Here is a 15,436-nt window from a genome sequence, read left to right on the forward strand (position 1 = left end):
ATTTCCATTGTGAACTAGACTCCCATGGTGAACTGGACTCCCATGGTGAATTGGATTTCCATGGTAAACTGGACTTCCATGGTGAATTGCACTCCCATGGTCAGGGGTCGGCAACCAACAGAACGAGAAGAGCCATTTTTTTGGAATTTGGCAAAAAAACCTCACTCTTGTAAGGGCCGCAATGCAACGTTAATACGCGATGGTGGTCCCTTAATCAAAAAACGTCACGAAGCAGTTCCATAGAGAGAGCCGCGTGCTGCTCCAGAGACGGGGGTTGCTGACCCCCATGCATGATGCGCTTATGGGGAACACTTAAGATTAAAATATGAGCAGTACTCCATTCTATCTCCACACCTAAATCAATACATGTGTAGTGACTGACTCAGAGACACTAGGAGTAGGAGGCACTCTACTTATTAACAGCCTTCACAGTCCACACAAAGCAACCACAGCTCCCAGTCAGCACAGCTGGCAGGCTGCCTGACTGACGACGCCGAGAAGACGCAGACGGAGACTCCAGCAGCACGACGAGGGGATCCCGCTCCAGGCGACAGCCCCGAGCTCCCGCTCGGGGTCCCCTTTTATCCTCCCAGCGTGGCCTCGCTCCGCCCCGGCCACGCCCCTTTTTCTAGAACCTACTAGCGGGTTCCCGGGCTTCCCCCACGTGACCCCTCTGTAATCTTTCCCCTACAACCCTCTCTCTGGTTTATCACGTGACCTGCTGACAGCCAGGGCTGCTGCAACTGCAGATCCCCTTCTCTGCCAGCAACCAGTGCTGTGCTACGTAGTGCGAACCGGAACAAGGGAGATGTGAGGCTACCGCCAACCCAGTCGGTTGCTCCGTTCGCTTAACTCCAGTGGAGGTACGAGGCGTAAGCTAATTAAGTACATATTTACGGCCCAAAGTAGCTCAAGACGTTTCCTGGATTCGTGAATGAGAGATAGAGGTTCTCCAAAAATCTGATCAAATTCGGACCATAATGAACATGGGAAGCTCATAATTCTAATAACACTGCAACATTTTACCTGGGTGGAGTTTTGTTTATCACGACTGGCAAATGCAGGCCCAAAATGCTCACCGTCCAGCAACGAACATCACTATCAAAGTTGTAATAGACAGGAGTTAATCCGTTTTCTTGAATCGAGCAAAGGCTTGTCATGCGAACTTGGGTGAAAGAGGCGACGATGGGAGGGGATTCCAAAGTCGACCAGCACGAGCGATGCAGCAGAGGTCTTGATCTTGATTTGAAGTTTTCGTGACTGCAGGAATCCATAACCTTTGGTTCTTTTGGTAAAGTCACGTAGATATAGAATAAAATAAATCACGACGTTTCGGGCGCAACACAAGCGTCCCTCATCAGGTGTCAAAGCATGGTCTGCTCCTGAGGCAGTACTGTGTTGAAAGGTTTGAAATGGGTGTAGCCCAAGGGTCATAAAGAAGTGGCCGGGGCTAGCGATGTTAATGTGAGAAATTAGCACGTATCTGTAAGATAGGAGAGCGGCCTCCTCGACGAGGTCTTGTGACCTGCAGCGTGGTGATTGACCTCGGTGTCGGAGTCCAGTCGGTCTGGTAGACCAAGTCCTCGGCGTGCATGGAGGAATCAACGTTTGAAACTCACAGGAACAGCAAGCCACGGGAGTAGCCAGAGCAGAGTGACAAGGGGAGGCGACTCCCTAATAGAGGTTTTTTTTGGGGGGTTCATTCGCGTAAATACAAATGCGTCGTAAAACCCGCCAGCACCCGACACAGCCAATTAGCGAGGTTTGTCCGTTAAACAAAACGTGCCAATTAGTTAGTAGTCCAGCACACCGGTGTGTTGGAGAGTCAACACGCGACATTAACAATTCGAGCACGATTGTAATTACGGGCGAAACGTCGCACTCGAATCGTTAATGTTGTGGCTTGTCTCTCCAACACACCGGTGGTGCTGTGCTAGTCACGAATTGGCCACGTTCTGTTTACGCGACAACCCTTACTAGTTGGCTGGCGGCGGGTTTAATGACGCATTCATATTTACGCGATTTAACCCAAAAAAAAAACCTTTTATGGATAATATCGGTCGCGAATGCCTAACTACTACTACCACGTGTTACAAAGGAGGTGACTGACCGCCAGTAATTCCCGGCATCTCTGGTGAGCACCGTTGGTTATTGGGGTGCCCCAATGGGTTGTCACCACGACCACTAAACTCCCTCCGCCCGCCGCCCCCTCCAGCCACTCGCAACGGCTTGGACTTTCTTCCTCCTCATCCAGCAACCCTCGACCAAGAAACTGAAATTTCACGCCACGGGCGAGTGACGGTGGCCCTCCGTAACGAGCTGCGAATATAAAAAAAAAATTGGATCACGTGACCAGGGTTAGACTACCGCGTCGAGATGTCGATGCTAGTGCCGCTCGCATGAAAAGGTTCCCTCTGTGGCGGGGCCGTTGTTTGGTTTACACTCGTGCCAAAAAAACTTACATTTTTCCACACTTTCAAATCAGTTTGGTGTTTGTAAACATTTGACGAAAAGGTTTCCTTAAAAAAAGAAAAGGCTCAATGTTGCGTTAATGTCGCAAAAAAATGTTTTTTTTTTTTGCACGTCATGCCCAATTACACGCATGCTTGTGTTTAATATGTCACTCGCAAAACGTCGATAGTTTATTTTCTCTCTCGAGAATTTTCCCCTTGTTGTGCTGTTGGAATGTATAGCCTCGTAGACTCAGCGTATTGTACACTAACGAACCACACATTAGAAATGTATATTCAGTGGTGAATACGCACGCCATATGTTCACACACACAGACACGAGTGTAGCTTATACACGCACGCATTTTCGTATGCATTGTGCGTACCATCTACGCTTTGTGCAACACCTAACAATGCGCTTGTATTCAGATAATTAAGCATGTGGGCATGTTGAACTTCTTTCGCATCGTATGTAGCCAACCACGCCAATCGGAGGTGCGGGAATATACGTGCATATTCCCGTACGGTCCGAGAGAAGTGGACCATTGGCTCACGTCTGGCCATGGCTAATGTCAGTGACAGGCGATATGTAAACTCATCCTGCCCACCCATAACTCACCAACTCAATTCCCACCCCACCACCCACCCCACCCCACCCATCCTACGTCTGACACAGAATTGGTGGTGGGTTTCGTCCAGGAGTAGATTGGCAAAGGGCTGCAAATAAAAAAAAACCGTATCATTATTGCAGCGTTCATGATTCATTATGAAACCTTAACTACGTCGATAATGTTTAGAAAGTTTAACACGTAGGCTGTCGCGACCAACACAGCCAATTAGTAAGGTAATTACCGGCGAAGCATTGTACTCGAATTGTAAATGTTGTGGGTTTACTTTCCAACACACCGGTGTGCTGAACTAGTAACGAATTGGCATATTTTGTTTACGTGAGTAACTTTACTAATTGGCTGTGTCGGGTGATGGTGGGTTTGACGACACTGATATTCACGCAATCCAACCCAAAAACCTCTATTGTGGAGTTTCATCGAAAACATACACGGTATTTGGCCCAGGAAAACACATATAAAGTGACTTAATTCATGCAAAGTAAAATGCATGGGGCTGCTTTGTGGGTTGAGAGCGAGAGGGCATCATAAAGACACCTGGAATGTTTTCTTTTCGGAAAGTCACTCCATCAATGAGCGCCTGCTCGAAAACAAACACAAACTTCCAATACAAATAGTGCTGATTGCGGCGCTCTGTAGCGCAAGGGGAACAGCCCGTTTCCATCAACTTCAAAACCACTGCTGCGCCGTGTTTCATTAATATTATTACTGTAACTGCTCATCATCGTCATCGCCTTCGTCATCTGGTTAACGTAAAGAAGCAGATTTTTCTCATTTGCGTTGCCAAGTTTTTCCTCGCGGCAGTTTGGCCTCGTCTCAAGAGTTTGAATTTTTACTCTCGTTCTGAGATTTGGTGCGGCCGCTAGTCTCTCTGCGCGATGACCACCACCATCATCACCACGTGACTTTTCTTTCGTGTTGTGCGCGGTGCATTTAGCGCCACAGCGCATGGATTTATAGCGTTTATTTGGTTTGCTGGTGACTGTGTATTTCATATCGGAATCGCCTCCAGTGCTTTTGCTGCCGGCGGCAATACAAGTTGTTTAAAAGTCAAAAGTCTATATATTTAAAAGGGGGGAGCGTCCACAGGTGCCGTTTGGTAAGAGCTGTTGTGTTTCTCAAGATTCTTGGGATTTGTAGAACTGCATCTCCCCCCGCCCCTGTCCACCCACCCAGCAGCCACCATCGTGGTTGCTGGTGACCTCACCGTTTCTGAAGTCGACTTAATATCCACAGTCACTTCTGACGGAGCTATCTTCACGGACAAACAAACACGCGCGGGGCTAATGGACCAAATGTTTACGCCTCTTGGCAGTGCGTGGCCCGGAGAAAGTCATCGCGAGTGTCTTGCGAGCGCTGGCGAAGTTGCCCGCTTCCAGTCGGCGTAGGCGACGCGCCGTTTCTCTGGGAATTATTGTATTACTGAATCATTGTATTACTGAAATATTGTATTACTGAATTATTATTATTACTGAATTATTGTATTACTCAATTATTATTACTGAATTATTATTACTGAATTATTATTATTATTACTGAATTATTAGTATTACTGGTAGGTTCAAGAAGGGTAAATTGTTTCGAATTCGGTATATATATAAAAATACAAAAAAAACTCAAGATTTCAAGAACAAGCTCGCGGCGAATAACGTCACCAGGCAGTGTCTGAAAGAGCCGCAGGTTTTCCGACCCCTGATCTAGAATAGTTCCAGCTTCTTCAGTTAAGGGCTACACGGGCGACCTTTGTCTTTGCCTGGCCCGCCGTGCGCGTCTCTGTGAGTGGAACGGTCCCGCAAACTGAGCCGGCTGTGAGCCAGACGGGCGACTGCCTGCCGCTCGAACTCGTGAATCTGCCACTGAACCCGACACCCGCGCTGAGCTGCACGTGGGTGACCTGGACGGGGCAAATGTATTGCGGGGCGGGAGGCAGCAGTAAGTCAGGTCGGACAATTACGCGTAATGGAACGGACGATTCATTAAATCAAAGGCTGCGATGCGAGTTTGCAAAAGGGGTGATATTTTATCGGGCGCGCCGTGTGCGTATTGTGCATTTTCGAAACGGACGTTGGTAACGCATATTGCTATAGTTTATCATTATGGAAAGTGTTGAACGATCTTACAAGTATAATTTAAAGTACTTATTTTTTATAGCAAGTGTAATGTAAAACTTTAAACGTGGTAATAAACGCGTATGAATTCATTATTTAAAAAGAGACTTTTATTATTATTCTAGAAATGTTCAGAACTTCGTGACAGGATGACAGCTTGACCACGCTGTCTTTCGCGGAGGTATTTTTGGCCATACTTCGCCACTCTGGTCAACGCAGATTGGTGAATGGGATTTGTCTCAAGGCTGGTGCAGACGTCACTGGCCACCGCTGCTCGTTGGGACCGAGCGTCAAAGTCAGGCCACTGGGTTCCTGACACGAAGCGCAGGATCGCACCCCCAGCGATAATCTACACCACGTTTATAATGTAGCAAGCCGGTTTAATTCAATGACAAGAATAATAAATCACCACCCATTGTCAATCCAATGTTTGATGAAGGCTTCTCCACGCCGTATTGATCGTGGGGCTTGTTTTGACCAATTGTAATCGATTAAAACAATTTATCCATGTTACCTTGATCGCCACGGTGGCTGGGAGATGTTAACTACCTCGCCTGGTCTACAGGAGGTCGTGGGTTCGATCCCGACCCTGACGCCTGCGTATATTTCGAGTTTCCATGTATTTCTTTCCCGTGGTCGCGTGGATTTTTCTCCGGGTCCTCCGGTTTTTCCCTCCACGTGTAGAATCAACGTGCATTTAGAGTATATGGCTGCTATAAATTTCCAAGTAATAAGCCATTTCTCGATTTAAAGCTTTCGTGACTGCAGGGATTCATCTTCTTGGTTCTTTCGGTAAAGTCACGTAGAAGGGAAGTAATACAATAATAAAAATAAAACATAATAAAATAAAATAATTCTCACGACGTTTCGGCTACAACGCAAGCAGCCGTCTTCACCTGAAGACGGCTGCTTGCGTTGTAGCCGAAACGTGAAGATGGCTGCTTGCGTTGTAGCCGAAACGTTGTGAGAATTATTTTATTTTATTATGTTTTATTTTTATTATTTTATTACTTCCCTTCTACGTGACTTTACCGAAAGAACCAAGACGAATAAGCCATTTCGTTGAGCTATCATTTGTGGTCAGGTAGCTTCTGAAAAAGAGCTGTGTAGCTAAGTGAGACTTACCTGGTAAAATAAAAACAAGTTTACCTTGTAAGGTTCCACCAGCCATGTGTAATCAGATTGGCATTAAAATAAAAACTATTTTTTTTATCACCACGGCACTTGTGCCATGCTACGTGTACAAAGACAACGATACGCCTATAGCCTTAACAGATTGTTGGGGCAAGTGCTGTTAGCAAGAGGGGGTGGGTGGCCAGCACCACGCTCGGCCACCTTTGTCTCCCTAGTGCGGATATTTACACACCCACACGAGGTACTCATTTTGAGGCTGAGTCGACCTCGGGGAGGCCCAGGATCGGTTCATATAATCGTCACCGGTGTTGGCCGTGAGCGGGAATCGAACTCGGGTGGCCGGGTTCGTAGCGCAGCGTAGCGCTCACCGCAGCAACTACCCCCCCCCCCCCCCCCCATTTGCGCACGGTCTTACAATTAGGAAGAAGAATATGGTTGTTTAACAAACAAACAAAAAGCTTATTCTTAGGTTTTTGTGTTGCTTCCGAAACGTCGTGATTTTTTATTTTTTTTTATTTTACTTTTATTAATTTAAATTTTTTACGTACGTGACTTTACCGAAAAAACCTAAGAATATGAATCCTTGCAGTCACGAAAGCTTCAAATCTAGAAACAAAAAGCTACACGAAACGGTGGTCCCTAAAAACGTAACGGAATTACGGGGAATTAAACTTACGTCCGGGGATGGGGCCGCGCTGCGACCGCTAACAGCTGGGGGGCCCACGGAGCCCCCCCCCCCACCCTCGACCCAAGTCGGCAACAACTAAAGGCAACATCTGGGCAATACGATACAAAAAAGCCCGCCGGTCAGAGAGGCCCGGCACACGCCGTGATCCCACAATGCAGCAGCAGCGGCGGCGGCGGCGGCGGCGGTGGTGGCCCAGCTGAATAAACACGCGCGCAGAAAAATTTCGCATCAAATTATCTTCGCGGAGCAGAGGCGATTGTGACATTATTGGGCTCGTTCAGCCTCGGCGTGCGCGCGCGTGTGTGTGTGTGTGTAATATATGCCGCTCGTGGTCTGCACACATTCCCTTTTGTTACGAAAAAAATAAGAAACATCAGGTAAACCCGATTTGATGTGCAATTTGAGGTATTTTTCGACGGCACCATTAAAGTGTACTATGGAAAGAATGAAAGAGAAAAAAGTTCATAAAGCTCAGTATTATGTGAAATTTTAGAAACGCATGTGCGAGCATGTGCGCGTGTATTTATAGCAGAAGAAAGTGGGGTTAGCACACTTCACTATGAACTCCGTTGCCTGAGTTCGAATCCGGCTCCCGGCCAACACCAGTGACGATCATCTGAAACGGTTCGTGGCCTCCCCTATGTCTACTCAACCTCGAATGAGTAGCTGGTGCGGTGAGTAAACATCGCCACTAGGGAGACGAAGGCGGCCAGGAGTGTGTATTTCTAGCAGAAGAAAGTGTGGTTAGCACACTGCGCTATGAACCCGGCGACCTGAGTTCAATACCCTCACCACAACGGCAGATGGTCATGGGCCCCATCTCACCAAAGGGGGTAAAAATGTGTTTAGAAATAAGTTTAGAAATAAGATCTCTACACATTCTTAACGCACGGTGATCTCAAATCCACTTTTTAAAAAGCGCGTTATGTATGCAACTCGCACTGACGAACGTGGTGAAGTATGGTGAAGCCACCTCACATGAACGACACTGTGTGGAGTGACCTTTATCCAGCAATAGATTGCATCACTTGTTTTTTTATTCTTCTAACACTCCAGCAGAGGACTTTGTAAGTAAGCAAACCCTGGGCCAGTTTCGATCTTCTCGGTCTTCAGTCAGGCTTGCTAAACACTTGCCACTGTGTTGCCAGATTTAGAGCACACGTATTGTTGTAGAACATTGTGGGTGAAATCAAATATAAGCGTAACTCCATTCTGCCTCTCCACATATACAAAGGACGCGTGGTGACCATTGGAACCTCCTTTGCCAGTAGCAAAATATGATAATTGTTTTTTTTACCCCTTTATCTGGCAACGAAACTGACACAATGTGAGACTAGGCTCTAAGGAAAGCTGTCTCGGGTGTGAACCAATCAATTTCAGGGACAGTGCATACATTATCAGAGTTGTGTTTTTTGTTTGCATTCCGACTGCAGGTATTGTGATCAATGCAAACATGACTCCTTGTAAAAAAGGTGTCAGTTTTGTTGCCAGATAAAAGGGTAAAAAACCAATGATCATATTACGCGTGGTGAGTTTGTATTTAAAAATTGAGCAAATTAATTGGTGATTTTCTGCGTTCGTACAAGCACAATTAACAATAAACCCATCATCGATATAAATAACGTTGCCTTAAAGTAAAAATATATAATAAGCAACATATCGGGCAATCATTCTTCAATGGCCTTGTTAAGTGCTATGAAGCAATACCATTGGCTGAAACGTCACCTATGACAGTATATCTATTTATTTTATGGCAGTGTTGTTGACAAATGCGTTGAGTTAAATGCTTTTAATATATATTTATTAAAATATTTGATCAGGCTAGCTTCGTGAGCCCAGCGGAGGTTCGACAAGACCGGTATTGAACCCAATTAAACAATTACACAATATCATGGCGGAATGTGGCACTTGCTGGAACACTTTGATTGAAGTCTGCATTGCGAATAATGTCTGGAAACGTCTGCAGGTGCTTGCCGAAAGTACACGTCGAGGCCTCTGCATTGCAAAACAAAGTCTGGAAAGCATTTGGAGGATACACTCAGATCCGGGCCTAACAACGCCACGGCTAATTCCATTTATATTAGTGTCACCAGTGCGCCGGCCTAATTGGAAAAGAACAGCATCTGGTTCGTGACGGGGCAGCGATGTCGGTCAAACTCGGCTCTCTCCCCGACGCTCGTTTTCTCACCCGATGCCAAAACCAAATCACAGCGCCGGGTTCAAGAAACGACGCACGCACGAACACCTTTACAGGGCGAGTGCGCGTGAATTCCTGGCTTACGCGAGCCCCGTTTCTCTTCACAGACAGCCTAAGCCGTTTTCAGCCGGCAAGCGAAAAACAAGAATGGGAACGTGTCAGAGCGCCTATACGGGCGGGTGGAGAGGGGTGTGTGTGTGGGGGGGGGGGGCGGAGGAGGCATTGATGTTCTTAGGTTTTTTCTGTAAAGTCACGTAGGTAAAAAATTAAAATTAAAATAAATAAAAGTAAAATAAAATAAAAATAATAAAAATATTTTTCTTTTTATTTTATTTTACTTTTATTTATTTTAATTTTTATTTAATAAAAATATTTTTATTTTATTTTACTTTTATTTATTTTAATTTTAATTTTTTACCTACGTGACTTTACAGAAAAAACCTAAGAATATGAATCCTTGCAGTCACGAAAGCTTCAAATCTAGAATTGAGGCATTGATGGTGAAAAGGAGACGTGCGGCGTCGGGGTGATATCGCCGGAGAGAGGAGAGGGAGAACCATCGCAACGTGTGGCACGCTCGGACGCGGGCCGCGGCTACTCGGTGGCCGGTGGCTCGCCGACCGCCCCCGGCTCTCGGGCCCGCGCTGAGCGCTCAGGTGTAGGTCGCCACGGAGCAGAGGTCGCAAACGGGTTTTGATTCCTTACCCGTACCCGTACCCGGCCGCACCTGGGTCGCAAATGGGTACCCGTACCCGTACCCGGCCGGGTACAGGTAGCCGTATCCTACCCGTACCCTACCCGAAATGAGTGACAAACGGTTACTCACCAGTGACTCACGGCCTACCCGTACCCGTACCCGGCCGCACCAGGGTCGCAAACGGCTACCCGTACCCGTACCCGGCCGGGTACGGGTAGCCGGGTATCGGGTAGGGTACGGGTATCGGGTACCCGGTTGCGACCTATGCCACGGAGTGCACACGAGCGCTCAGGTGTGTTCCATTTGCGTTGCTTGCTCCTTTTTGGAAATTACCAGCATGAAAGTGTGTTCGGCGTTGACTTTTGGCATTAAATGGTGGGGGGGGGGTGGGAGAGGTAAAAAAAACCGACTCTAGCACGACTTAGCGGGAGGGAGAGATCTGACAGGTCTGATGGGAGTAGTGAAGCGGTGATCTATGGGTGTTAATGCAAAAAGCATCTGCTCCAAACATTCGGCTGAGCCTGCTAACCATTACGATTGAGCCCTCCCCGCTCTCTCCCTCGCCCGACGAATGCTGAGCCGCTCGGCCTCGCGTCGTACGAGAAGCCCCGCGGAAGCGGCCCCCGCCGCTTCACGTGCGTTTCGTCATTCATTGACCCGCTCGCTCCGCCGCTCCGATCCGCTCGGTCCACCTGATGCGACGGCCATCCGCACGCCTCCAGCCGGGACTCGTCGTGAATTGCCACATGCGCAGCTCTGCCCGCCGCTGCCGCTGATGCTGCTGCTGCTGCTGCTAGGAGAGTGGGCTGACGCCCGGGCCTCTGGCGGTCGGGACCATTCCCCCCTGGCCGTTTATTAAAACAAAACCCACAAAAAATCTTCGGGTGGCCGCTGCCTGCCCATGCTGCGAGCGACCGAGAGCGCTCGCAAAAAACCTTCGCCCTGCTGCCTGCAAACTCTCTCCTAGGCCTGCCAATGTGGCTCCAATCTGCTCGGGAGGTGCGCGGTTTTTGTGTAATCTTTCCGATTTTATTTATTTATTAATTACTGCCCTCCGCGTTTCACGAGACGCGCAGGGCTAATGTGAGGCACATGCGCAAGGTGGTCCAATCAGAAATTATCCTCTTGAGTGCAGGGCTGCGTTGGACAGTCGGGGGTTGTCACCTGTTCAGGACTTCTTCTTCAGAATCAGAATATTTAGACTGGAGGATTCCGATGAGCAATGAAGCTCTTCTTGACAGATGATCCTTACGGCGGTACCCCGGGGTACCAATTAATACAGAATGGCCGAGGCAATTCAATTCTTTATTTCTGGAACACTTTTTTTTTCCAGGGGTGTTACTCAACTCCGCGACTGGGTTACCAATCAATCCGAAATCGGTGGTGCCACTCCGCGAAGTCGAAACGCAGCGAGGGCGATTGCGCCGAAACCCTGAACGCTCGCGGTACGCAGCGTAGTGGTGCATCGTGTAAAGCTTCGTCGAGATGAGTCGACTGCCGCGTCGCCGACCATCAACAGACTAAAAATGAATGCATCACGGACATTATGCGAGAGCCGGGGTTACTATGGTACCCCGGGGTACCGCCATAAGGTGCAGATGTCCAGTAGGGGCGGGTCCGCAAGTTACAACAGCAACCGATACAAAAAAAAACGATGGGAGAGCAAAGTAGAGAAAATGGCAAGCAGGTCACTAAATACAAATAAAGAATAAAATGAAAAAATACGTAAGCTCCATTTAAGCTCACTCTTGGGCAATGCTGCAGCAAGAATAAGAACAACCCAACAATCTCAGAGGGGAGTTGTCCTGCGAAATCTATAAATATTCCAGAGGCATTAAATTTGCCGTTGGTTTTTTTTATTGTCCATCGCGTAATAAAACATCACTCGGGGCAATTCATTTGCACGTATTTCACCCCTCTTCCAGTTACTGCGAGATCATTCTGTTCCCCTTCCTCCTCCCTCTTGCTTCTTCCTCCCACGACACGTGTGCCGCCTTGATTTCCACCTCCGAGGTGGCAACCCGAACGCACATTTGCCCTGCAAGCTCGCAGAGAGCACGCGGGGGCGAAACTCCCGTGCGAGAACGCAGCCACAGTCGCAAGGCGCGCGCCACGTGAATATTATATCTGCTACCTTATTGCCGTGGCATGCATATAGCCGGCGGTCTTTAAAAGCGAGGTAACTCGGCACCAGAAATGCCACACTTCCAATTTCCTACCAGCCCCCAGGCTCATTAGAAACTTAAGCCTCTGGTAGAAGTGGGGGGCGAAAGGGCTAAAAGCAAAGTTGGAAAGCCAAGAATGTCAGGAAAAATGTATCTGCACGAAACGCATTCGTATCCCATGTTAATAACGCAGTAGTGCCAGATATTTTGTTCTGCGCGCGCGCGTTAACGCTGTTGCACCGCTTCAAGGGTCAAAGTTAAATATTCGTACAATGTCTAATTTCTGTGTTACCAACAGCAACAGAACTCACTCGCTGTGCCATGCGCAAAGACAAAGACGCGCGCGCGAACACTTTTGCTTTGCATTCTTTCTCTTGCAAGGGTGAACGGCGAAAAATTAAGAATACTAAAATTGGTACCCAGAAGGTCTTGTTACAAACACGGGGTCATTATAGTGCACGGTGAGCACGTGCTACCACGGTGAACACGTGCTGCCACGCTGACCACGTGATACAACGCAAAATAACAGCGCCCGGTAACGCAGCATTACGCGGAGAACACGATCCATTGCAGATTTGGCGAAATGAAGGTCGTTACTAAATACTCATGCATACGCACACACGTAATATGGAAAAGATTATTTTACTTTTAAGGCATGCTCAACGCTACTCAGAGCACTCGAGCCGCCTTATCTTGTAAATGTGCTGGAATCTGTGTGCCATTAGTTATTATATGATGCCATGTGCCGCGGTTGTGCATGTGTGCATGCTCGTGTGTGCGTATGGGGAGTGGTGGCGCTGCGCTACGATCCACGTCTCCCGAGTTCGAGTCCAGCTCACGGCCAACAACCAGTGACGATTAGCTTAACCGAGCCTCCCCTAGGTAGACTCAGCCTCAAATGAGTACCTGCTGCGATTTGTAAACATCGCCACTCGGGGAGAAAAAGGCGGGGTCGGCTGTGATTGCTGGCGACTCACCCACATCGTGTGCCGTGCCGGCCTTCATAGGTGCTTGTCGTCAAACAGCACTTGCCCCAAAAATCCTGTTAAGGCTACACGGGGGATATTTGTCTTCGCGTGTGCGAGTGTGGTTTGCGCGGATGTAATCGCACTTTCTCCGCCGCGCCTGTCTGCGTGCGATCCTGGCACAGGTGCTCGCTCTGGTGGCGTCATCGCCGCTTCGTGATGAATTGCGATCCGTATCACCCACTAGTTTGTGCAATGCGTCCGTGCGGTGGTTGCGGTGGTTGGCGCACCGAGCTCCGCGAAGCCGCTGAATTTGGCTCCAATTGCCAGCCACGGCCAACATGTGGCGAAGTTGCTATATCAATCTGCCCCAAGGCCTTAGGTTCGCTCGGCGTTCAGTGAGTGCCTGGTGCGTTGTGTGCGCGTTGAACTGCTTTCGCACCGTACTTAGCCAGCCGTGATGATCGGAGGGTGTGTAAACACCAGAACTGGGTAAGACAAAGACAGCTGAGCGTGGTGCTGCCCACACCAGCTCCTTCAACATTCCACTGCCTACCGATAACCAGGATGTGCAGAACGCCTAGGTAGACTCGGCCGTGAATGAGTTACCTGTTGCCGCTGGGCCAAATCCAACACGTGGATTATTTTGTGTCTCTGTCTGTCTCTTTTAGCTTTTGTGAGTTCAGTTTCGCCGACTTCTCTGCGAGTTGTCGCTGCACGTGGCGAGCGAACGTCCGACTCGCTCTCGTGTCTCTCACTCCCCCCCACCACCAATCCTCCCTCTGACCAGCGGCCTCCACAAGCTGAGCGACGAGAGCCTGAGCAAGGAGCCCGAGGAGGTGTTCGATGTCCTGGAGAAACTGGGAGAGGGGTACGAACCATCGCCCCCTCCTCCTCCTCCCGCACCGCCCCGCGCGCTCGTCTCCTCACCCAACCTCCCCGTGTCCCTCCGGCACGCACACGCACGCACGCACGCGCGCGCGCGCACGCACGCGCACGCACGCCGCTGTTCACGCTCAAGGGTGTCCGATATCACGACAGGAGCGGGCAATGTGTGGATTTGCGACGCGTCACAGCTTCGCCTTTCCCGGGATTAAAAAAAAAACGTATTTTTGTTTTTGCCTGATGACGACCACTTGTGTTGCGATCGAAACGTCGTGATTTGTTTTATTTTATTTTTACCTACGTGACTTTACCGAAAGAACGAAAGAGTATGGATTCCTGCAATCACGAAAGCTTCAAATCAAGATTGGAAAAAACGTTAAATAATATAAATATTTTTTTCAATCGCCAAATATCGTGCTGCTGTCGACGTGTGCGATACTACTGCACAGTGACAGGCCGGTGAATAGCCGCAGAGTTATACTGGTAGGAACCTCCTGGTTACACCAGGCCACAGGGGATTATTGTGTCCGTCCGTCCGTCGTGCATCCAAAAATGGGAGGGGTGGCGCTGGGTGGAGAGGGGAGGGTGGGAAGGGGCTGGGTGGGGAGGGTGGGGAGGGGCTGGGTGGGGAGGGTGGGGAGGGGCTGGGTGGGGAGGGTGTGGAGGGTGGGGCTGGGTGGGGGGTGGGAGGGGTGGGGCTGGGTGGGGAGGGGCTGGTCACCCCGTGGTGCCCTTATAAAACTCAACGTTTAACCTACTCACGCCGGCTTGTGCCCGCCCTCACAGTCGGCCATATTTGCGGAATACACTACGCCGCCGTTGACCCTGGCCATTGACCGAGCAACCCAACGTCTCTACCAGCTCCCTCCGCAGGAATGTGTTTAGACAGCAACCCCACGCGTGCAGTGTACGCGTATGGGGAGCGGTGGCGCAGTGGTTAGCGCACCCTGCTGTGCACTCGGCCACCCGAGTTCGATTCCCGCTCACGACCCCAGAACAGTCGCGAATATCTGAACCCGGCACCGGGCTTCGCCTAGGTCGACGCAGCCTCAAACGGGCGTCTGGTGGGGCGTGTAGTAAACATCGCCACTCGGGAGACAAAGGCGGCCGGGCGTGGTACCGATCACTCACCCCCTCGTGTGCCTTCATTAGTCATTAGGTGCTAGCGAACAGTTCTAGCCCCAACAGTCTGTTTAGGCTATAGGGAGTGGGGGGAGGGATATTTGTCTTTTGTGCATGTTTATGTGTGTGCATCGGGCCAGTCATCTCAGTCAGTTGACCCGTGGCACCTGCTGGGTCTGCCCCGTGACCTCCTGCTGTTAGCGGGCGTTCGACCACTTCGCGTGGCCTCAACGTGCACCTAGCCTGGCACTTACAACGTGGTGACGTCACCACCACTTAGTGGCAAACGGCGGTTGTTGTTGTTGTGCACACCAGAGAGCGAACGTGAACGATCGGCTGTCTTGCAGGTGCGTTCACTTCCCAGGGCTTACCACAGCGCTCGTTGCGTTGAGAATTAAT

General features: G+C 49.4%; 1 protein-coding gene across 1 annotated transcript in view; it reads left to right on the forward strand.

Moving 5' to 3' along the window:
- The window catches only part of LOC144931719 (serine/threonine-protein kinase 3-like), a 136,644-nt gene that overhangs the window by 9,196 nt on the left and 112,012 nt on the right, over positions 1-15,436 (forward strand). Inside the window, exon 2 of the mRNA XM_078855933.1 lies at positions 13,821-13,901. Coding sequence (XP_078712059.1) covers positions 13,821-13,901 — 81 coding nt within the window. The remainder of the gene's footprint in view (positions 1-13,820; positions 13,902-15,436) is intronic.

This window comes from Lampetra fluviatilis, chromosome 4, assembly GCF_964198595.1.
Source record: "Lampetra fluviatilis chromosome 4, kcLamFluv1.1, whole genome shotgun sequence".
Lineage (NCBI taxonomy): Eukaryota > Metazoa > Chordata > Hyperoartia > Petromyzontiformes > Petromyzontidae > Lampetra > Lampetra fluviatilis.